The 24,187-nt window shown below is 42.0% G+C and overlaps 1 protein-coding gene across 5 annotated transcripts in view; it reads right to left on the minus strand.

Moving 5' to 3' along the window:
- Nucleotides 1–24,187, minus strand: part of LOC139540884 (ankyrin repeat domain-containing protein 13C-like) — a 75,516-nt gene that overhangs the window by 46,927 nt on the left and 4,402 nt on the right. For 3 of the 5 annotated variants that reach the window (XM_071344920.1, XM_071344921.1, XM_071344919.1), the window contains exon 2: nt 19,096–19,137. In XM_071344920.1, the coding sequence (XP_071201021.1) occupies nt 19,096–19,137 (42 nt within the window). Of the gene's footprint in view, nt 1–10,400; nt 10,455–19,095; nt 19,138–24,187 lie in introns of all 5 variants that reach the window. The other 2 variants (XM_071344916.1, XM_071344918.1) reach the window with 1 other exon arrangement.

Raw genomic sequence — 24,187 nt, forward strand, 5'->3', positions numbered from 1 at the left:
CCGTATACCCTGGTAAGGTACCGCCCAACCCTATTTATGGGTCAGCCTATAAGAGCTTTGCACACCTGAATTGTGCAACATTTGCCATTATTCTTTTCAACATTCTTCAAGCTCTGTCAAATTGCGCATTCCTTTTCTTTTTCATCCTGAAAACCCCCCAGTCCTTAACGATTACAAGCATAACCATAACATGATGCAGCCACCACTATGCTTGAAAATATGTAGAGTGGTACTCAGTAATGTGTTGTATTGGATTTGCCCCAAACATAACACTTTGAATTCAGGACAAAAAGTAAATTGCTTTGACATATTTTTTGCAGTATTACTTTAGTGCCTTGTGCATGTCTTGGAATATTTTTATTCTGTACATGCTTCCCTCTTTTCACATTGTCAATTAGGTTAGTATTGTGGAGTAACTACAATGTTGTTGATCCAGCCTCAGTTTTCTCCTATCACAGCCATTAAACTTTGTAACTATTTTAAAGTCACCATTGGCCTCCTGGTGAAATCCCTGAGTGGTTTCCTTCCTCTCCGGCAACTGAGTTATGAAGGGCGCCTGTATCTTTGTAGTGACTGGGTGTATTGATACACCATCCAAAGTGTAATTAATAACTTCATCATGCTCAAAGGGTATTCAATTTCTGCTTTCTTTCTTTTTACCCATCTACCAATAGGTGCCCATCTTTGTGAGGCATTGGAAAACTTTCCGTGTCTTTGTTGTTGATTCTGTGTTTGAAATTCACTGCTTGACTGAGGAGACCTTACAGATAATTGTATGTGTGGCGTACAGAGATGACACAGTCATTCAAAAATCATGTTAAACACTATTATTGCACACAGAGTGAATCCATGCAACTTATGTGACTTGTTAAGCACATTTTTACTCCTGAACTTATTTAGGCTTGCCATAAAAAAGGGGTTTGGTACTCATTGACTGAAGACATTTTAGCTTTACATATTCTATTCATTTGTAAACATTTTGAAATACATAATTCCACTTTGACATTATGGAGTATTGTGTGTAGGCCAGGGACAAAAAATCACAATTGTATCAACTGTAACACAATAAAATGTGGAAAAAGTATAATGGTGTGAATACTTTCTGAAGACACAGAATATATACTGTATTACAGTGAGCTATGTCAAGAATCCAGTATACACTACCGTTCAAAAGTTTGGGGTCACTTTTAAATGTCCTTTTTTTAAAAAGAAAAGCACATTTTCTGTCCATTAAAAGAACCTCAAAATGATCAGAAATACAGTGTAGACATTGTTAATGTTGTAAATGACTATTGTAGCTGGAAAAGGCAGATATTTTTATGGAATATCTACATAGGCATAGAGGCCCATTATCAGCAGCCATCACTCCTGTGTTCCAATGGCACGGTGTGTTAGCTAATCCAAGTTTATCATTTTAAAAGGCTAATTGATCATTAGAAAATCCTTTTGAAATTATGTTAGCACAGCTGAAAACTGTTGTTCTGATTAAAGAAGCAATAAATCTGGCCTTCTTAAGACTAGTTGAGTATCTGGAGCATCAGCATTTGTGGGTTCAATTACAGGAAACAAAGACTTTCTTCTGAAACTCATCAGTGTATTCTTGTTCTGATAAAGGAAGGCTATTCCATGCGAGAAATTGCCAAGAAACTGAAGATCTCGTACGCTGTGTACTACTTCCCTCACAGAACAGCGCAAACTGGCTCAAACCAGAGTAGAAAGAGGAGTGGGAGGACAAGTATATTAGAGTGTCTAGTTTGAGAAACAGACGCCTCACAAGTCCTCAACAGGAAGCTTCATTAAATAGTACCCGCAAAACACCAGTCTCAACGTCAACAGTGAAGAGGCGACTCCGGGATGCTGGCCTTCTAGGCAGAGTTACAAAGAAAATGCCATATCTGAGACTGGCCAATAAAAATAAAAGATTAAGATGGGCAAAAGAACACAGAAACTGGACAGAGGAACTGCAGTTTCCCTACTAGGCAGCGATGCAGCCCAACAGAATGCTCTCAATGGTGCATCTACAGAAGTTTGTGAGAGTCTTAGGGGCCATGCCAAATTTCTTCAGCCGCCTGAGGTTGTAAAGGCGCTGTTGCGCCTTCTTCCCCACAGTGTTGGTGTGGTGGAACCATTTCAGGTCCTCAGTGATGTGCATGCCAAGGAACTTGAAGCTTTTGACCCCCTCCACTGCAACCCTGTTGTTGTGGATGGGGGCGTGCTGCCTCCTCTGTCTCCTGTAGTCCTCCTTTGTTTTTGATGTTGAGGGACAGGTTATTTTCCTGGCATCACTCCGCCAGGGCTCTAACCACCTCCCTGTCTCGTCATTATTGGTAATCAGGCCTACCACTGTAATGTCTTCAGCTAACTTGATGATTGAGTTGGGAGTAGTGCGTAGCCACACAGTAATGGGTAAACAGGGAGTACAGGAGGGGGCTGAGCACACACCCCTGGGGGGCTCCGTGTTGAGGATCAGCATGGCAGAGATGTTGTTGCCTACCCTCACCACTTGGGGTTAACCCATCAGGAAGTCTAGGACCCAGTTGCACAGGGAGGGGTTCAGAACACTGAGCTTAGTAACAAGCTTGGTGGGCACTATGGTGTTGAAAGCAGAGCTGTAGTTGATGAACAGCATCCTCACATAGGTAGAGGTAGAGGCAAGGTAGAGGTGATATGGTCCTTGACCAGCCTCTCAAAGCACTTCATGATAACAGCGGTGAGTGCTACGGGGCGATTTAAATCAAATTAAATCAAATGTTATTAGTCACATGCGCCGAATACAACAGGTACAGTGAAATGCTTACTTACGAGCCCCTAACCAACAATGCAGTTTAAAAAAAATACGGATAAGAATAAGAGATAAAAGTAACAAGTAATTAAAGAGCAGCAGTAAAATAACAATAGCGAGACTATATACAGGGGGGTACCGATACAGAGTCAATGTGCGGGGGCACCTGTTAGTTGAGGTAGTATGTACATGTAGGTAGAGTTATTAAAGTGACTATGCATAGATGACAGCAGAGAGTAGCAGTGGTTTAAAGAGGGGTTGGGGGGGGTGCACTGCAAACAGTCTGGGTAGCCATTTGACTAGATGTTCAGGAGTCTTATGGCTTGGGGGTAGAAGCTGTTTAGAAGCCTCTTGGACCTAGACTTGGTGCTCCAGTACCGCTTGCCGTGCGGTAGCAGAGAGAACAGTCTATGACTAGGGTGGCTGGAGTCTTTGACCATTTTTAGGGCCTTCCTCTGACACTGCCTGGTATAGAGGTCCTGCATGGCAGTAAGCTTGGCCCCAGTGATGTACTGGGCCGTTCTCACTACCCTTTGTAGTGCCTTGCGGTCGGAGGCCGAGCAGTTGCCATACTAGGCAGTGATGCAACCAGTCAGAATGCTCACAATGGTGCAGCTGTAGAACCTTTTGAGGATCTGAGGACCCATGACAAATCTTTTCAGTCTCCTGAGGGGGAATAGGTTTTGTCGTGCCCTCTTCACGACTGTCTTGGTGTGCTTGGACCATGTTAGTTTGTTGGTGATGTGAACACTAAGAAACTTGAAGCTCTCAACCTGCTCCACTGCAGCGCCGTCTATGGGAATGGGGGTGTGCTCGGTCATCTTTTTGCTGTAGTCCACAATCATCTCCTTTGTCTTGATCACGTTGAGAGAGAGGTTGTTGTCCTGGCACCACACGGCCAGGTCTCTGACCTCCTCCCTATAGGCTGTCTCGTCGTTGATGGTGATCAGGCCTCCCACTGTGGTGTCATTGGCAAATGATGGTATTGGAGTTGTGCCTGGCCGTGCAGTCATGAGTGAACAGGGAGTACAGGATGGGACTGAGTACGCACCCGAGGGGCCCCTGTGTTGAGGATCAGCGTGGCGGGTATGTTGTCACCTACCCTTACCACCTGGGGGCTGCCCGTCAGGAAGTCCAGGATCCAGTTGCAGAGGGAGGTGTTTAGTCCCAGGGTCCTTAGCTTATTGATGAGCTTTGAGGGCACTATGGTGTTGAACGCTGAGCTGTAGTCAATGAATAGCATTCTCACATAATTTAGTTACCTTAGCTTGCTTGGGTTGGAAGCACAGATTGTCTAGAATGTCATTGTATGCTGTAGCATTAAGATTTCCCTTCACTGGAACTAAGGAACCATGAAAAACAGCCCCAGACCATTATTCCTTCTCCACCAAACTTTACATTCGGGCAGGTGGCATTCTCCTGGCATCCGCCAAACCCAGATGCGTCAGTCGGACTGCCAAATGGTAAAGCGTGATTTATCACTCCAGAGAAGGCATTTTCATTGCTCCAGAGTCCAATAGTGGCGAGCTTTACACCACTCCAGCAGACGCTTGGCATTCCACATGGTGACGTTAAGTATGTGTGCTGCTGCTCGGCCATGGAAACCCATTTCATGAAGCTCCTGACGAACAGTTATTGTGCTAATGTTGCTTCCAGAGGCAGTTTGGAATCCGGTAGTGAGTGTTGCAACCGAGGACAGACTATCTTTACATGCTACACGCTTCAGCACGCGATGGTCCTGTTCTGTGAGCTTGTGTGGCCTACCACTTCAAGGCTGAGCTGTCACAATAACAACACTTACAGTTGACCGAGGCAGCTCTAGCAGGGCAGAAATTTGACAAACTGACTTATTGGAAAGGTGGCATCCTATGACGGTGCCACATTGAAAGTCAATGAGCTCTTCAGGATAGGCCATTCTACTGCCAATGTTTGTCTATGGAGATTGCATGGCTGTGTGCTCGATTTTATACACCTGTCAGCAATGGGTGTGGCTGAAATAGCCAAAGCCACTAATTTGAAAGGATGTCCACATACTTTTGTATATACTGTATAGTGTTTGATTGATAAAGTATGGTTACATTTGCTTTGTTTAACCGACTCTTTGGAATTACTGCAATAGCAACAGTGAATCTATTAAGTGGAGATTTCAGTGACAAATATCAAAGCTATGCAGGGCTTGATTAAAACCCTGGATGGGAGACCGAAGAGATAGCTGTAGATAGATCAACTCTCCAGTAGGATGTGAGGTGCTGCCCAGTCTATTGTTTTTTGTTATAGTGGATATTATGTTGAAGATCTGACGTTGTTTCAAAGGCAAAAATTCAACATATTTTATACAAATGTAGTCTTTGTTGAAAATTGGTTACCATAATGATGATGATTTTACCATCAAAACAACAGTTGCGTTGACTTCTTTCAAATCCAATGTATTTTCCACAGTGATTCAATGTCACAATACATTGACAGATTACGTTGAAACAACATTGATTTAATCAGTTTGTGTCCAGTGGGTTGGGTGTCCCCCTTGAGTGCAATTACAACCTAATAAAGTAATAAGATGGGTTGGATGACTACTGAATGTCGGCTAGAGTGTGGAAGAAGGAAAATGGAAATGATCAATTCAGAATAATTGGACAAATGGGAGGTATTAGGTACAGAGGACAGTTGGGAGCTCAGCTTCCACATACTTAGAGAGAATTAGAGCAGCATTTCTAGTCAATTCCTCTTGAAGAGGTCAGTAACTGTGAGGAGCATTTTAACGAGAAGGGCAACATACTGTCCGTTTCCGAATACCCATACTAGCGTACCACATACTATTTACTCATCGTCAAATACTATTTAGCACGTAGTGTTTAGTAAAAAGTATGCAGTATGCCACGGTCGTAACGCAGTAGAAGCTTCTGATTGGCTGAGTGGGTTGGGCGGGGCCCAGTGCAGGTGGATTTTTCCAAATTCAACAGACTGGCAAAGCATTAACCAGCCTGATAATAGTTCATTTTCAATTCCAATTCTGAACATGGTTTAGTATTTAGTTAAAAAGCTCTGACGAAGCCCAAGAGAGCAAGAAACACTTTTCAATTAAAAAACAGAAATCCACTTTGGGTAAAACATTTTTTTAAAGACTGAAAGACTGAAAATGATTTTCGAAATGTTGCATACTATTAAAAATGATGTTTTCGCATGCTGAGAACAGGTCACACGTGATGGCGTTGCTTCCCACTATTTGTTGATTTTGGTAGCGCATCCCCCATATCTAACTGATCAGCTATGACATCCGGGCATTTAAAGTATAGTATTAAACTAGATTTTTTCCGCATACTCAAACAACCTACTATTTAGGATGCAAATATAGGTATTCGGACAGGGCCAGTGTTTATAGGAAAGTGGGTAATATAGCCTATTGCATGATTAAATCAAATGATTCATAATAATAAAGTTGTCCTCCACTGATGGGGTGACGTTGGGTCACAAAAGGTCTCCGAACTGAAAAGCAAAATGCTCACATGCCTCTTCTTGGCCCAGGGCCAGCTGATAAGACTGGTTAATGTAGAGCACGTGTCAAACTCATTCCACGGAGGGCCGAGTGTCTGCAGGTTTTGGCTCCACCCTTGTAATTGATCGATGAATTAAGGTCACTAATTAGTAAGGAACTCCCCTCACCTGGTTATCTAGGTCTTAATTGAATGGAAAAAACAAAAACTCGCAGACACTCAGCCCTCCGTGGAATGAGTTTGACACCCCTGATGTAGAGGAAACAGAGTTCGCCTGTCCGGCCACCGTGTTCCAGGCGGTTGAGTGCACGACTAGCATCCTCCCGGGTGACATAAGCCAGCCAGCACTCACCCCTCTGGCCTATATTTCCCTGCCTATTCCCTGATTGTGTAATAAGCACAGCATTTAGCAGAAATGCTTTATGTAAGCCTGAGCAAGCAAGCAGACCGGCTAGGCTAGGCAGGGCAGGGCACGGCAGGGCATGTCTCTCTGGCAAGGCCCCAAGAGCAGGGCTTGGCATTTCAGGGAATAGGAGCACTAGGCTAGGGTGGGCTAGTCCTACTGAGTGGACCACTACTGTACAACCTCATTGGTAAGATAAGTTCTTATCGCAATCTCTACAGCACAGGTGTCAAAATCATTCCACAGAGGGCTGAGTGTCTGCTGGTTTTTGCTCCTCCCTTGTACTTGATTGATGAATTAAGGTCACTAATTAGTAAGGAACTCCCCACACCTGATTGTCTAGGGCTTAATTGAAAGGAAAAACAAAAAACCTGCAGACACTAGGCCCTCCATGGAATGAGTTTGTCACCCCTGCTCTACAACATTTAATCAAGAATGAAATATATATGGCTTTCGCATTCATTCTCTTCTGTCTTATTTTCATTTTTTCCATAATCTCTAACAGAAGTGAGATGCTGCAACAGTCACTGGTTAGGAACAGGAGCAAATAAATATCTCAATTTATTGGTTGCACTCCTCGATAATTAGCCTAACTTATACGTATTTGGGCTTTCGGCCTTCTCATCTATCTTCTAAATAGATACTGTCCTTCCTGATGTTGAAGGCATTTCTCTGATTTGATGCACTTGATTTGATGCCCTTGAATGTCAGATTTTGCTGTCTGTCGACAAGTTCTATCTCGTACCTTGGTACCAAACACGCAACTCGTTATCCTGGATCTTACAAATCCATTTGAGATGGCCTATCATTTTGTCTCTCTGTGCAAGCACTACAGGACACGAGGCACAACAGGACAGGATGCCAAACAAACACCATCCTAACAACTACGTCAGATACAGCTCAGTGATGTTCTGTTACTATATGCCAAATACTGGAATCATCTAACACTTCCAGTATAATACTGCATTCATCGCATAGCATTGTGCTGAGTGGAGACACAGACTTATCAGTTATACAGATATGCACTTAAATTATCTGACTCTCCAGATAATGCACAATCTTCCGTACTAAACGTGTCTCCTACAGTCCTTCTTCCCACTGACTTTCATTAGTATTCATTATGATTTTAACGTGCAGGGAGAAGAGAGGTCAGGGCAATTCCACATTAACGGAATTCACTTAAAAATGTATGCCAAACAATAACTATTGATTTCAAAGATTAACAAACCACACCCCAGCTAGCACATTTGGTTCCTTGGAAGTTGTGGGAATTTATGTTTTTGGTTACCCATTAGCTCTGGGAACGCAGCCATAAGTTTCCTGACCGGTAGAACGGAAAGTTTTCAAAACGTTCTAAGAACAAAAGTGAAAATTTAGCCTGTTCTGGGAACCTACATTTTTAGATTGCATGGAGGTTCTATTAACTTTCTGAGAATGGAAATTATAGGTTATTTGAAGGTAATTATTTATTTTCCCTTTTGTACTTTAACTATTTGCACATCGTTAAAACACTGTATATAGACATAATATGACATTTGAAATGTCTTTATTATTTTGGAACTTCTGTGAGTGTAATGTTTACTGTTAATTTATATTGTTTATTTCACTTTTGTTTATTATCTACTTCACTTGCTTTGGCAATGTTAACATATGTTTCCCATGCCTTGAATTGAATTGAGAGAGGGAGGGAGAGAGGCAGAGACAGGAGAGGCAGAGAGAGAGAGAGAGAGGCAGAGACAGAGAGAGAGAGAGAGAGAGAGAGGCAGAGACAGAGAGAGGGGCAGAGAGAGAGAGAGAGAGAGAGAGAGAGAAGGAGAGGCAGAGACAGAGAGAGGGGCAGAGAGAGAGAGAGAGAGAAGGAGACAGAGGGAGGGAGGGGTTGTCCAGACTGTTTTCACACTTGCTTTGACCACCAGATGACAAAAAGAAAAATAACAGTATGCCAGTGGAACATGCCAGTGGAAGATGCCAGTGGAAGGGAGCACTGTAGCAGGTGACCCAACTGTGGTTTGTGACTATTATGATTTCTCATTGTAGCCAATTCAATTGCAGTAATTCCGTTACAGATTTTTCTGAAATTCTATTACCAATTTGGTTTTAATCATTAATTCATAAACCAAATAGATATCAGTCAAAATAATATAACTAATTGGTAGGTCTACGTTTACTTTCTAGGGAGTTTTTCCTAGCCACCGTGCTTCTACACATGCATTGCTTGCTGTTTGGGGTTTTAGACTGGGTTTCTGTACAGCACTTTGAGATATCAGCTGATGTAAGAAGGGCTTTATAAATACATTTGATTTGATTTGTTACTTCTGTGAACTTTCATTATCCTCCGTCCTCAAGAGGGAGAGAAATGAGAAAATATCTTAAATATATGTGGGTTTTTGGTAATGGAATTCATTTCAAGGCACAGGGCAATGTTTCTTAAACTTCCACAAGGAAAATAATTTGTTCAAAACTAAATATAAGTTGTAATATTAGTTGGCATTGGTCTTTACTTCAAAATGATTGTGTTTTGATGTATTTCTAATTCCTTTTAATACTTTTTACATCTGTTTGACCAGAAATCAAAGCATGCAAAGAAATGGTTGAAAATTGTATATACCTTCATTTCAACAACAAAAATATAGACTCTTTCATTTCACACCAAATTTGACATGCTCCTATGAACTTCACATGTTGGTGCTCATGGGTTCTTTACATGAAAATGACCATTACTCATTAGCTGCTATCAAGGCAGCAGCTACTCTTCCTGGGGTCCAGCAATATTAAGGTAATTTGCATTCAGCTAAAACATTACACTTCAAAACACATTATTACACACTACTACAACATATCTACAAAACCAAATCCATATATGTACGTGTGTGTAGAGTGTGTGTATTAGTGTCAGTATCCAGCACCTAATCACAAACAAGACACATCCCTCACTGTGTGCTACAGTGGCAATCACACATTACAAACACACACACAAAGCAGTGCAGTGTCTCCTTCCAAACAGAAATCCCAATAGGAGGACCACACCCACAACATGAGATGTTGTTGCTATCGCCTGTCTAGCCAGGGAATCTCCAGAGGAATCTCCAGAGAATAGGGTAGTGTCATTAGCTAGGGCTAGGCTCATTACAACAACCAATTCAACCACCATACACACTTAGTTGGCTAGAAAGCACTAAGCAATATCTAACGTGCCTTCAGAATGTATTCACTTCCCTTGACTTTTTACACATTTTGTTGTGTTAGTCTGAATTTAAAATGGATTAGATTGAGATTTTCTGTCACTGGCCTACACACAATACCCCATAATGTAAAAGTGGAAATTAATCAAAAATTAAAAGCTGAAATGTCTTGAGTCAATGAGTATTCATCCCCTTTGTTATGGCAAGCCTAAATAAGTTCAGGAGTAGACATTTGCTTAACAAGTCATATAATAAGTTGCATGGATCTGTGTGCAATAATAGTGTTTAAAACTATCTCTGTACCCCACACATACAATTATCTGTAAGGTCTTTCAGTCGAGCAGTGAATTTCAAACACAGATTCAACCACAAAGACCAGGGAGTTTTTCCAATGCCTCACAAAGAAGGGTAGTACCTAGTGGAAGATCAGTAAAAATACAAATACATATCCCTTAGAGCATGGTGACGTTATTAATTACACTTTGGATGGTGTATCAGTACACCCAGTCACTACAAAGATAAAAGTGTCCTTTCTAACTCACTTGCCGGAGAGGAACGAAACCACTCAAGGATTTCCCCATGTTGCCAATGGTGACCTGAAAACAGTTATAGAGTTTAATGGCTGTGATAGGAGAAAACTGAGGATGGATCAATACACTGTATTCCAAAACATGCATCCTGTTTGCAACAAGGTGCTAAAGTAATACTGCAAAGAAATTGGCAAAGCAATTCACTTTTTGTCCTGAATACAAAGTGTTATGTTTGGAGCAAATCCAATACAACACATTACTGAGTACCACTCTCCATATTTTCTAGCCTAGTGGTGGCTGCATCATGTTATGGATATGCTTATAATTGTTAAGGATAGGGGATATTTTCTGGATAAAAAAGAAATGGAATGGAGCTAAGCACAGGCAAAATCCTAGGGAAAAACAGACACTGGGAGATGAACTCACCTTTCAGCAGGACAATAACCTAAAAGACAAGCCCAAATCTACACTGGAGCTGCTTACCAAGAAGACAGTGAATGTTCCTAGTTTTTTTACTTAAATCTGCTTGAAAATCTATGGCAAAACTTTAAAATGTTGTCTAGCAATGATCAACAACCAATATCACAGAGCTTGAAGAATTTTGAAAAGAATAATGGGCAAATGTTGCACAATCCAGGTGTGGAATATTCTCAGAGACTTCTAGCCTATTTATGCTTATTCTGGAAAGACTGTCTGGAGGCTCCGTATAGAGGGTGTGACGCAATTGCGGAGGCCCTGGAGGCACGCAAAGGCCAAATCAAGCTCCGCCCGCATTGCTGTGTGCCTCTCAAGTTTTTTAACAATTGAGAGAGCGCCATATACTGTTGAAGTCGGAAGTTTACATACACCTTAGCCAAATACATTTAAACTCAGTTTTTCACAATTCCTGACATTTAATCCCTGTCTTAGGTCAGTTAGGATCACCACTTTATTTTAAGATTGTGAAATGTCAGAATAATAGTAGAGAGAATGATTTATTTCAGCTTTTATTTCTTTCATCACATTCCCAGTGGGTCAGAAGTTTACATACGCTCTACATAAGTTGGGTGAATTTTGGCCCATTCCTCCTGACAGAGCTGCTGTAACTGAGTCAGTTTTATAGGCCTCCTTGCTTGCACACGCTTTTTCAGTTCTGCCCACCAAATTTCTATAGGATTGAGGTCAGGGCTTTGTGATGGCCACTCTAATACCTTGACTTTGTTGTCCTTAAGCCATTTTGCCACAACTTTGGAAGTATGCTTGTGGTCATTGTCCATTTGGAAGACCCATTTGCGACCAAGCTTTAACTTCCTGACTGATGTCTTGAGATGTTGCTTCAATATATGCACATAATTTTCCTTCCTCGTGATGCCATCTATTTTGTGAAGTGCACCAGTCCCTCCTGCAGCAAAGCACCCCCACAACATGATGCTGCCAACCCCATGCTTCACGGTTGGGATGGTGTTCTTCGGCTTGCAAGCCTCCACCTTTTTCCTCCAAACATAAAAATGGTGATTATGGCCAAACAGTTCTATTTTTGTTTCATCTCTCCAAAAAGTACGATATTTGTCCCCATGTGCAGTTGCAAACCGTAGTCTGGCTTTTTTATGGCGGTTTTGGAGCAGTGGCTTCTTCCTTGCTGAGCTGCCTTTTAGGTTATGTCAATATGGGACTCGTTTTACTGTGGATATAGATACATTTCCTCCAGCATCTTCACAAGGTCCTTTTCTGTTGTTCTGGGATTGATTTGCACTTTTCGCACCAAAGTACGTTCATCTCAAGGAGACAGAACGCGTCTCCTTCCTGAGCGGTACGACGGCTGCGTGGTCCCATGGTGTTTATACTTGCGTACTATTGTTTGTACAGATGAACGTGGTACCTTCAGGCAATTGAAAATTGCTCCCAAGGATGAACCAGACTTGTGGAGGACTGCAATTGTTTTTCTGAGGTCTTGGCTGATTTCTTTTGATTTCCCATGATGTCAAGCAAAGAGGCACATAGTTTGAAGGTCGGCCTTGAAATACATCCAATATGCAGTGATAATGTATTTGGCCTATAGCCTACTGCACAAACCTCATTGCTACAGAACTGTTTTTAATTGGTAAAAAAAATTAAGTAAATCAAAAAAATTCATCTGAGCGGTAGATCTCAGCTTGAATTTTGACTCAGAAAGTGATCTTGACTCAGAAAAGGTTGGTGACCACTGCTGTACGGCCACTGCAGATGCCAGATTGACCATGCAGAGCCTTTTGCCCAGAAAGACTCATAGCTGATTCTATCATCATCGGGTTGAATACTTATCTAATATAGATATTTATTTGTGTTTTATTTTTCATTAATTCTCACAGACTATTTTGTGTTGATCATTGACAGAAAATGACAATGAAATCAATTTTAATCACACTTTGTAACACAACAAAATGTGGAAAAAGTCAAGGAGTGTGAATACTTTCTGAAAGCACTGTATACTGTAGTGGGAATGAGATTTCCATGTCAATTCAATCCAGTTGTGTTTAGATCTGACAAACACAAAGCATTGAACAAGGAACATAATGTCATGCCCTGATCTGTTTCACCTGTCTTTGTGATTGTCTCCACCCACCTCCAGGTGTCTCCTGTTTTCCCCATTAGTCCCCGGTGTATTTATCCCGGTGTTTCCTGTCTCTCTGTGCCAGTTCGTCTTGTTTTGCCAAGTCAACCAGCGTTTCGCCTAGGTCCTATTTTTCCCAGTCTCTGTTTTTTCCTAGCCCTCCTGGTTTTGACCCTTTCCTGTCCTGGCGCCATATCCGCCTGCCTGACCACTCTGCCTGTTCTGGCCTATCGCCTGGTACTGTTTGGACTCTGACCTGGTTTATGAACTCTTGCCTGTCCCTGACCTGCCTTTTGCCTACCCCTTTTGGTATTATAAATATCAGCGCTCAACCATCTGCCTCCTGTGTCTGCATTTGGGTCTCGTCTTGTGCCCTTGAGAATTTCAATAAGCATTTTTCTACGGCTGGCCATGCTTTCCACCTGGCTACCCCTACCCCAGTCAACTGCCCGGCACCCCCCACAGCAACTTGCCCAAGCCTCCCCCATTTCTCCTTCACCCAAGTCCAGATAGCTGATGTTCTGAAAGAGCTTCAAAATCTGGACCCCTACAAATCAGCCGGGCTAGAAAATCTGGACCCTCTCTTTCTAAAATTATCTGCCGAAATTGTTGCAACTCCTATTACTAGCCTGTTCAACCTCTCTTTCGTATCGTCTGAGATTCCCAAAGATTGGAAAGCTGCCGCGATCATCCCCCTCTTCAAAGGGGGAGACACACTAGACCCAAACTCCTACAGACATATACAGTGGGGCAAAAAAGTATTTAGTCAGCCACCAATTGTGCAAGTTCTCCCACTTAAAAAGATGAGAGAGGCCTGTAATTTCATCATAGGTACACTTCAACTATGACAGACAAAATGAGAAAAAAAAATCCTGAAAATCACATTGTAGGATTTTTTATGAATTTATTTGCAAATTATGGTGGAAAATAAGTATTTGATCACCTACAAACAAGCAAGATTTCTGGCTCTCACAGACCTGTAACTTCTTCTTTAAGAGGCCCCTCTGTCCTCCACTCTTTATCTGTATTAATGGCACCTGTTTGAACTTGTTATCAGTATAAAAGACACCTGTCCACAACCTCAAACAGTCACACTCCAAACTCCACTATGGCCAAGACCAAAGAGCTGTCGAAGGACACCAGAAACAAAATTCTAGACCTGCACCAGGCTGGGAAGACTGAATCTGCAATAGGTAAGTAGCTTGGTTTGAAGAAATCAACTGTGGGAGCAATTATTAGGAAATGGAAGACATACAAGACCACTGATAATCTCCCTCGATCTGGGGCTCCACGCAAGATCTCACCCCGTGGGGTCAAAATGATCACAAGAACGGTGAGCAAAAATCCCAGAACCACACGGGGGGACCTAGTGAATGACCTGCAGAGAGCTGGGACCAAAGTAACAAAGCCTACCATCAGTAACACACTACGCCGCCAGGGACTCAAATCCTGCAGTGCCAGACATGTCCCCCTGCTTAAGCCAGTACATGTCCAGGCCCATCTGAAGTTTGCTAGAGAGCATTTGGATGATCCAGAAGAATATTGGGAGAATGTCATATGGTCAGATGAAACCAAAATATAACTTTTTGGTAAAAACTCAACTCGTCGTGTTTGGAGGACAAAGAATGCTGAGTTGCATCCAAAGAACACCATACCTACTGTGAAGCATGGGGGTGGAAACATCATGCTTTGGGGCTGTTTTTCTGCAAAGGGACCAGGACGACTGATCCGTGTAAAGGAAAGAATGAATGGGGCCATGTATCGTGAGATTTTGAGTGAAAACCTCCTTCCATCAGCAAGGGCATTGAAGATGAAACGTGGCTGGGTCTTTCAGCATGACAATGATCCCAAACACACCGCCCGGGCAACGAAGGAGTGGCTTCGTAAGAAGTATTTCAAGGTCCTGGAGTGGCCTAGCCAGTCTCCAGATCTCAACCCCATAGATAATCTTTGGAGGGAGTTGAAAGTCCGTGTTGCCCAGCAACAGCCCCAAAACATCACTGCTCTAGAGGAGATCTGCATGGAGGAATGGGCCAAAATACCAGCAACAGTGTGTGAAAACCTTGTGAAGACTTACAGAAAACGTTTGACCTCTGTCATTGCCAACAAAGGGTATATAACAAAGTATTGAGATAAACTTTTGTTATTGACCAAATACTTATTTTCCACCATAATTTGCAAATAAATTCATTAAAAATCCTACAATGTGATTTCCTGGATTTTTTTTTCTCATTTTGTCTGTCATAGTTGAAGTGTACCTATGATGAAAATTACAGGCCTCTCTCATCTTTTTAAGTGGGAGAACTTGCACAATTGGTGGCTGACTAAATACTGTTTTGCCCCACTGTATCTATCCTACCCTGCCTTTCTAAGGTCTTCGAAAGCCAAGTTAACAAACAGATTACCGACCATTTCGAATCCCACCGTACCTTCTAGAGGTCGACATTCCGATTAATCGGGGCCGATTTCAAGTTTACAATCGGAAATCTGTATTTTTGGGCGCCGATTTGCCGATGTTTATTTATTATTTTTTTTAAACTCCTTTATTTAATCTTTGTTTAACTAGGCAAGTCAGTTAAGAACACATTCTTATTTTCAATGACGGCCTAGGAACGTTCTGCCTCGTTCAGGGGCAGAACGACAGATTTTTAACCTTGTCAGCTCGGGGGATCCAATCTTGCAACCTTACAGTTAACTAGTCCAATGCTCTAACACTGATTACATTGCACTCCACGAGGAGCCTGCCTGTGCCGCGAATGCAGTAAGCTAAGGTAAATTGCTAGCTAGCATTAAACTTATCTTATAAAAAACAATCAATCAATGACTGTCATTGCTCCAATATGTACTTAACCATAAACATCAATGCCTTTCTTAAAATCAATACACAAGTATATATTTTTAAACCTGCATATTTAGCTAAAAGAAATCCAGGTTAGCAGGCAATATTAACCAGGTGAAATTGTGTAATTTCTCTCTCGTTCATTGCACGCAGAGTCAGGGTATATGCAACAGTTTGGGCCGCCTGGCTCTTTGCGAACTAATTTGCCAGAATTTTACGTAATTATGACAACATTGAAGGTTGTGCAATGTAACAGGAATATTTAGACTCATGGATGCCACCCGTTAGATAAAATACGGAACGGAATAAACGTTTTGTTCTCGAGGTGATCGTTTCCGGATTAGTCAAAGGTATATGGTTTAGAGATAAATAGTCGACGCGTTATAATTCCTGTAATAACTTGCGGCTGAACTTGACAGGGGTTCCTTCGTTATTTTACCGTTCATGTCTTCCATAGAGAATGTCTTGATCTACTTCAAATAAGGTCTGTGTTTCGTGCAGGCTTAAACCGCCTCGACGTTTTGATACCCATGTAAATCTCACTAGGATAAGGTAACGTTTGTCAACATATTTTCATAAATCCACTCTACAAAAAAAATGATCTTCGCTTATATTTAGCCAATATTGATCAGAGTTACCTTGTCCTATGGATATCTACACAGTTATAAAATTGGCAAGGTGGTGTAAGCCTACACGAAACACAGACCTTATTTTAAGTGAATCTAAAAACATCCTATGGAATATATGAAGGAACCGCTTTTCAGATTTTGCTAGAATGTGTCATGGGAATTATGACTTGCACTTTGGTCGTCAATTCTTACCATGCCCATTATTAAAATAGGATTTCCTGCATATAGAAATGACAGTTTTTGTTTTCAACATTCATCACAGGTAACTTAAACTCTATTTTTATTCAAACAGTTGAGAGTATTTGTCTCCTAAGCAGACTCTTCAGTATCATTGTCACTTCAGAGCTGTGTGTGTGTATTTATGTATTATATTAAGTTAAAATAAAAGTGTTCATTGTTCATTCAGTATTGTTGCAGTTGTCATTATTACAAAAAGGTGTGTGTGTGTGTATGATATATATACAGTATATATATATATATATATACACTGCTCAAAAAAATAAAGGGAACACTTAAACAACACAATGTAACTCCAAGTCAATCACACTTCTGGGAAATCAAACTGTCCACTTAGGAAGCAACACTGATTGACAATACATTTCACATGCTGTTGTGCAAATGGAATAGACAAAAGGTGTAAATTATAGGCAATTAGCAAGACACCCCCAATAAAGGAGTGGTTCTGCAGGTGGTGACCACAGACCACTTCTCAGTTCCTATGCTTCCTGGCTGATGTTTTGGTCACTTTTGAATGCTGGCGGTGCTTTCACTCTAGTGGTAGCATGAGACGGAGTCTACAACCCACACAAGTGGCTCAGGTAGTGCAGCTCATCCAGGATGGCACATCAATGCGAGCTGTGGCAAGAAGGTTTGCTGTGTCTGTCAGCGTAGTGTCCAGAGCATGGAGGCGCTACCAGGAGACAGGCCAGTACATCAGGAGATGTGGAGGAGGCCGTAGAAGGGCAACAACCCAGCAGCAGGACCGCTACCTCCGCCTTTTTGCAAGGAGGAGCACTGCCAGAGCCCTGCAAAATGACCTCCAGCAGGCCACAAATGTGCATGTGTCAGCATATGGTCTCACAAGGGGTCTGAGGATCTCATCTCGGTACCTAATGGCAGTCAGGCTACCTCTGGCGAGCACATGGAGGGCGCCCCTTTGCGCCCCAGTATCTCTACTTGCACATTCATCTTCTGCACATCAATCACTCCAGTGTTTAATTGGTATATTCTAATTACTTCGCCACCATGGCCTATTTATTGCCTTACCTCCCTTATCTTACCTCATTTGCACACACTGTATATGGATTTCTTTCTACTGTATTATTGACTGTATGTTTGTTTATTCCATGTGTAACTCTGTGTTGTTGTATGTGTCGAACTGCTTTGCTTTATTCTTGGCCAGGTCGCAATTGTAAATGAGAACTTGTTCTCAACTAGCCTACCTGGTTAAATAAAAGTGAAATATATATATATATTTTTTTAAATACATAAGCCTAGATCGTGCACTGAAAGTCCCCTGCAAAAATGCATAAATATTTCAATAGCATGTACTTTAGTCTCCCAGTGAAATTACATGTAGGCATCTAGTAAAGGGGTATTCCATTAATATTTTACTCAGAAGTATGTTTCTGGTCGAGCCAATATAACTCAACACAAAAATATGGATGTACTAATGCAGGGGTGTCAAACTCATTCCACGGAGGGCCTAGTGTCTGCAGGTTTTTGGTTTTTCCTTTCAATAAAGCCCTAGACAACCAGGTGTGGGGAGTTCCTAACTAATTAGTGATGTTAATTCATCAATCAAGTACAAGGGAGGAGCGAAAACCCGCAGACACTCGGCCCCCCGTGGAATGAGTTTGACACCTGTGTACTAATGGATTCCACAAAGCCTTATAGCAGTTGTGGGGATAGTTATTTGTGTCAAACTACCCACATAGGCTATATATTATCCCACTGTGTAAATAAAATAATAATAATATGTAACTTCCGTAATATGCAACATGCCAGAACTGATGAGACAGGGTATGGTCTCTGCCTAGATATTTCTGGGATGAGGCCAATGACGTGTATATACTGTATAAATCATTGGATGAGACTAGCTACCTTTTGAACAGTCTGACTTTGAACAAAATCCCTTTATCAAACCATCTCAGTATCTTCCTTGATCCAGAGAGATGATCACTAACATGAATGATCTGCAACAGTCATAGCAGACTACATTTAGGAGATACAAATCTCTAGTCATTTGTACAGCTACGCTAATCATCATCACTGCCAAGTTCCATCTGTCAGGGTATGTGTGTGCCAAATGTGCCACATTTACCCATCTCAATCATAGACAAGCGGCAATAGAGAGTCTCTGTTTTGTGCAGCCTTAGATTCAATAGTAGGCTAGTTATGCTATCTTCACTATTCTCGAGACAGTCCGTTCTAGCACGGGAGTCCACTCTAGAGGTTTTAGTCTGAAGGCAAGTCCATTAAAAGGGGTTGCCAGTGCAAACTTATTTTGGTCAGTTATAAATCCATAAGATCAACCTGTTGAGCATCCTGCCTTTTAGAGTTTGCCTCAGAAAGCTGTGATCTGTGACAAACACCCACAGACACACACACAAACACACACACGGAGACACACACACACAAACACCCTAATGAACTCAGTGCACTACTCACCTTTGTGACCCATCATGACAGCGAGGTGTAGGGGTGTGTTTCCTGAAGAGGATAAATACAATACAGAGTTTAGACTGTGCATTACAGTTAGGTCTGCATACAGACACTCTAATGGCTCAATTTTTGGCTGCCATTAAGGCAGCGCTAGTGTCAAACACACGTTAGCTTGTAATTTCGTCATGTAAAAACTGGCGCACTGGCATTTTCCAGCACTAACGCAATGTTCGGCAATTTACCTGTCTAACATCAGCACGCTTGTGTTCAGATGGGAGGGGTGTAAATAATTGAGGTGTGTTTAAAAACATTATCCAAAGTGCTAATTTTAGGCAGTGCTGGTAGGGATATTTATTCATTATACCCTGATGAAGACAGCTTGGCTGTCGAAACAGTGGTAATTAAATTTTTGCATCTGAGCTCCTAGAGTGTGTGGCTCTCCTTTATTTTTAAGGGATATTTAAGACCAAATCAAAAGCTGGTTTTAGCGGTAAGGCAGTTGGTTATGGCATGAATTTTGACAGCGTAAATGCAGCCTATATAGCGGTGGTGCACACTGCCGATACGTGCATGGGACGAGATGTGACATCCCATTTTTATCTATGTATTGTAGGCAGGCCTACATTATTTTAGCCATGCTTTGGACGTGCATAAAAACTCCTCCGTGATGTAGGCTACATGTCCATGCACATCATGAAACTAGAGATGAGAACCTCGGTGTAAATCGGTGAACCTCGTATTTAGAAGCTTTTTTCCTGTAACAATGGTTTGTTTTACATTTCTTTTTTTTTTTAAAATCAAACCCCCCATAGGCTACCCTTACCCTAAGCCTACTACAGTTGAAGTCGGAAGTTTACATACTCCTTAGCCAAATACATTAAAATTTTTCACAATTCCTGACATTTAATCCTAGTAAGAATTCTGTTTTAGGTCAGTTCGGATCACCACTTTATTTTAAGAATGTGAAAAGTCAGAATAATAGTTGAGAGAATGATTTATTTGAACTTTTATTTCTTTCATCACATTCCCAGTGGGTCAGAAGTTTATATACACTCAGTTAGTATTTGGTAGCATTGCCTTTAAATTGTTCAACTTGGGTCAAACGTTTCGGGTAGCCTTCCACAGGCTTCCCACAATAAGTTGGGTGAATTTTGGCACATTCCTCCTGACAGAGCTGGTGTAACTGAGTTAGGTTTTTAGGCCTACTTGCTCGCACACGCTTTTTCATTTCTGCCCACAACATTTCTATAGGATTGAGGTTCAGGGCTTTGTGATGGCCAATCCAATACCTTGACTTTGTTGTCCTTAAGCCATTTTTCCACAACTTTGGAAGTATGCTTGGGGTCATTGTCCATTTGGAAGACCCATTTGCGACCAAGCTTTAACTTCTTGACTGATGTCTTGAGATGTTGCTTCAATATATCCACATAATTTTACTTTCTCATGATGCCATCTATTTTGTGAAGTGCACCAGTCCCTCCTGCAGCAAAGCATCCCCACAACATGATGCTGCCACCCCCTTGCTTCACGGTTGGGATGGTGTTCTTCGGCTTGCAAGACTCCCTTTTTCCTCCAAACACAATGATGGTCATTATGGCCAAACAATTCTATTTTTGTTTCATCAGACCAGAGGACATTTCTCCAAAAAGTACGATCTGTGTTCCCATGTGCAGTTGCAAACCGTAGTCTGGCTTTTTTATGGCGGTTTTGGAGCAGTGGCTTCTTCCTTGCTGAGCGGCCTTTCAGGTTATGTCGATATAGGACTCGTTTTACTGTGGATATAGATACTTTTGTACCGGTTTCCTCCAGCATCTTCACAAGGTTCTCTGTTGTTGTTCTGGGATTGATTTGATTTCACAGGTACACCTCCAATTGACTCAAATTATGTCAATTAGCCTATCAGAAGCTTCTAAAGCCATGACATAATTTTCTGGAATTTTCCAAGCTGTTTAAAGGCACAGTTAACTTAGTGTATGTAAACTTCTGACCCACTGGAATTGCGATACAGTGAATTATACAGTGAAATAATCTGTCTGTAAACAATTGTTGGAAAAATTACTTGTGTCATGCACAAAGTAGATGTCTTAACCAACTTGCCAAAACTATAGTTTGTTAACAAGACATTTGTGGAGTGGTTGAAAAACAAGTTTTAATGACTCCAACCTAGGTGTATGTAAACTTCTGACTTCAACTGTATAACGAAGGCTATTTAAAACAAGTTGTTAGAATTTGATAAAAAAACAGTCAGTATCTGGTGTGACCACCATTTCCCTCATGCAGCTCAAACACATCTCCTTCGCATAGTTGATCAGGCTGTTGATTGTGGCCTGTGGAATGTTGTCCCACTCCTCTTCAATGGCTGCACGAAGTTTCTGGATATTGGCGGGAACTGGAACATGCTGTCATACACGTCGATCCAGAGCATCCCAAACATGGTCAACGGATGACATGTCTGGTGAATATGCAGGCCATGGAAGAACTGTGCTATTTTCAGCTTCCAGGAATTGTGTACAGATCTGTGCGATATGGGGCCGTGCATAATCATGCTGAAAAATGAGGTGATGGCAGCGGATGAATGGCATGACAATGAGCCTCAGAATCTCGTCACGGTATCTCTGTTTGATGCCCTTCTATTTGCTCTGCTCCGGACATTATTATGAGCCATTCTCCCATCAGCAGCCTTCCATGCTGTGCATTCAAATTGCTATCGATAAAGTTCAACTGTGTTCGTGGACTGCCGATATCATAACACCAACGCCACCATGGGGCACTCTGTTCACAACGTCGACATCCGCAAACTGCTCGCCCCACACAACGCCATACATTCATTCATGAAGAACACACTACTCCATCATGCCAGTGGCCATCGAAGGTGAGCATTTGCCCACGAAGTCGGTTACAAAGCCAACCTGCAGTCAGGTCAAGACCCTTGTGAGGACGAAGAGCATGCAGATGAGCTTCCCTGAGACGGTTTCTGACAAACCCACAGTTTCATTAGCTGTCCAGGTGGCTCGTCTCAGACCATCCCGTGGGTGAAGAGGCCGGAATGTGGAGGTCCTGGGCTGGCATGGTTACACGTGGTCTGCGGTTCTGAGGCTGGTTGGACGTACTGCCAAATTCTCTAAAAGTATGTTGGAGGCTGCTTATGGCAGAGAAATGAACATTCAATTATCTGGAAATGGCTCTGGTGGACATTCCTGCAGTCAGCATGCCAATTGCACACTCCCTCAAAATGTGTGATGTCTGTGGCATTATGTTGTGTGACAAAACTGTACATTTTAGAGTTGCCTTTTAATTGCCCCCAGCACAAGGTGCACCTGTGTAGTAATCATGCTGTTGAATCAGCTTATTGATATGCCACACCTGTCAGGTGGATGGATTATCTGGGCAAAGGAGAAATGCTCACTGACAGGGACGTAAACAAATTTGTACACAACATTTGAGAGAAATAATATTTTTGTGCATATGGAACATTTCAGGGATCTTTTATGTTAACTCATAAAACATGGGACCAACACTTTACATGTTGCGTTTTATATTTTAATATGTTTCTTACTTATTTTTTCTCTGATTGAAAAGTTCTGTTACCGAAATCTTTCATGTGTTAAGGAAAAACATTCCTGATTCCCTCAGCCCTCACTGTCTTTATGTGACACTTATGCATCGCATGCACGTGACCAATAAGGCCTGACCTATAGCATATCATAATGACATCAATAACAAACTCTAAACAGAGTAAAACATGTGAAATGTGAAAAATGGTGCCGATAGATAGGGCAGCCGAGCTTCTAGCCCCTAGGCAACTTTGCAGTATTTCGTTTTTTTTATGTGTTATTTCTTACATTATTAGGACAGACATTTTTTTGTGTTATTACATATAGCCGGGAGGAACTTTTGGATATCAGAGCGCTGGTAACTCACAAGCATTACCAGCATTACGACCAGGAATACGGCTTTCCTGAATTGGATCCCTTGTTCCCCAGGGCAATTGAACTGATTACAGAGGCTGACCCAAAACATTGCCGGCGGAGAAGAGGTACTCGGAGGCACGCACACCACCCACCGCTTCCGAGTATATTACTCTCTAGTGTTAAATCTCTGGATAATAAAGTTGATGAGCTGAGGGTGAGGATTTCCTTCCAGAGAGACATCCGGGGTTGTAACATACTCTGTTTCACGGAAACATGGCTCTCTCTGGATATACTGTCTGAGTCCATACAGCCAGTTGGGTTCTAAGTTCATTGCGCAAAAAGGAATACATATCTCTCCGGGAAGAAGGGTGGTGGTGTATGTTTCATGATTAACTACTCATGGTGTGATTGGGATAACATACAGGAACTCAAGTCCTTTTGTTCACCCGACCTAGAATACCTCACAATCAAATGCCGACCGCATTACCTCCCAAGAGAATTCTCTTCAGTTATAGTCACAGCCGTGTATATTCCCCCTCAAGCCGATACAACGACGGCCCTCAAAGAACTTCAAGGGACTTTATGTAAACTGGAAATCACCTATCCTAAGGCCGCATTTATTGTAGCTGGCGATTTTAACAAAGCAAATTTAAGAAAACACTACCGAAGTTCTATCAACATATTGACTGCAGTTCTCACGCTGCTAAAACACTCGACCACTGCTACACTAACTTCCGGGATGCCTACAAGGCCCTCCCCCGCCTTCCCTTTGGCAAATCTGATCACGACTCCATCTTTCTCCTCCCTTCCTATAGGCAGAAACTCAAACAGGAAGTGCACGTGCTAAGGACTATTCAGCGCTGGTTTGACCAATCAGAATCCACGCTTCAAGATTGTTTTGATCACGCGGACTGGGATATGTTCCGGGTAGCCGGAATAACATTGACGAATATACTGAAACGATGACTGAGTTTATCAGGAAGTGTATAGGAGATGTTGTACCCGCTGTGACTATTAAAACCTACCCTAACCAGAAACCGTGGATAGATGGCAGCATTCACTCAAAACTGAAAGCGTGAACCACCGCATTTAACCATGGCAAGATGACTGGGAATATGGCAGAATACAAACAGTGTAGTTATTCCCTCCGTAAGACATTCAGACAGGAAAAACTTCAGTATAGAGAC

The sequence above is a fragment of the Salvelinus alpinus genome, chromosome 16, assembly GCF_045679555.1.
Source record: "Salvelinus alpinus chromosome 16, SLU_Salpinus.1, whole genome shotgun sequence".
NCBI classification, from domain to species: Eukaryota; Metazoa; Chordata; class Actinopteri; order Salmoniformes; family Salmonidae; genus Salvelinus; species Salvelinus alpinus.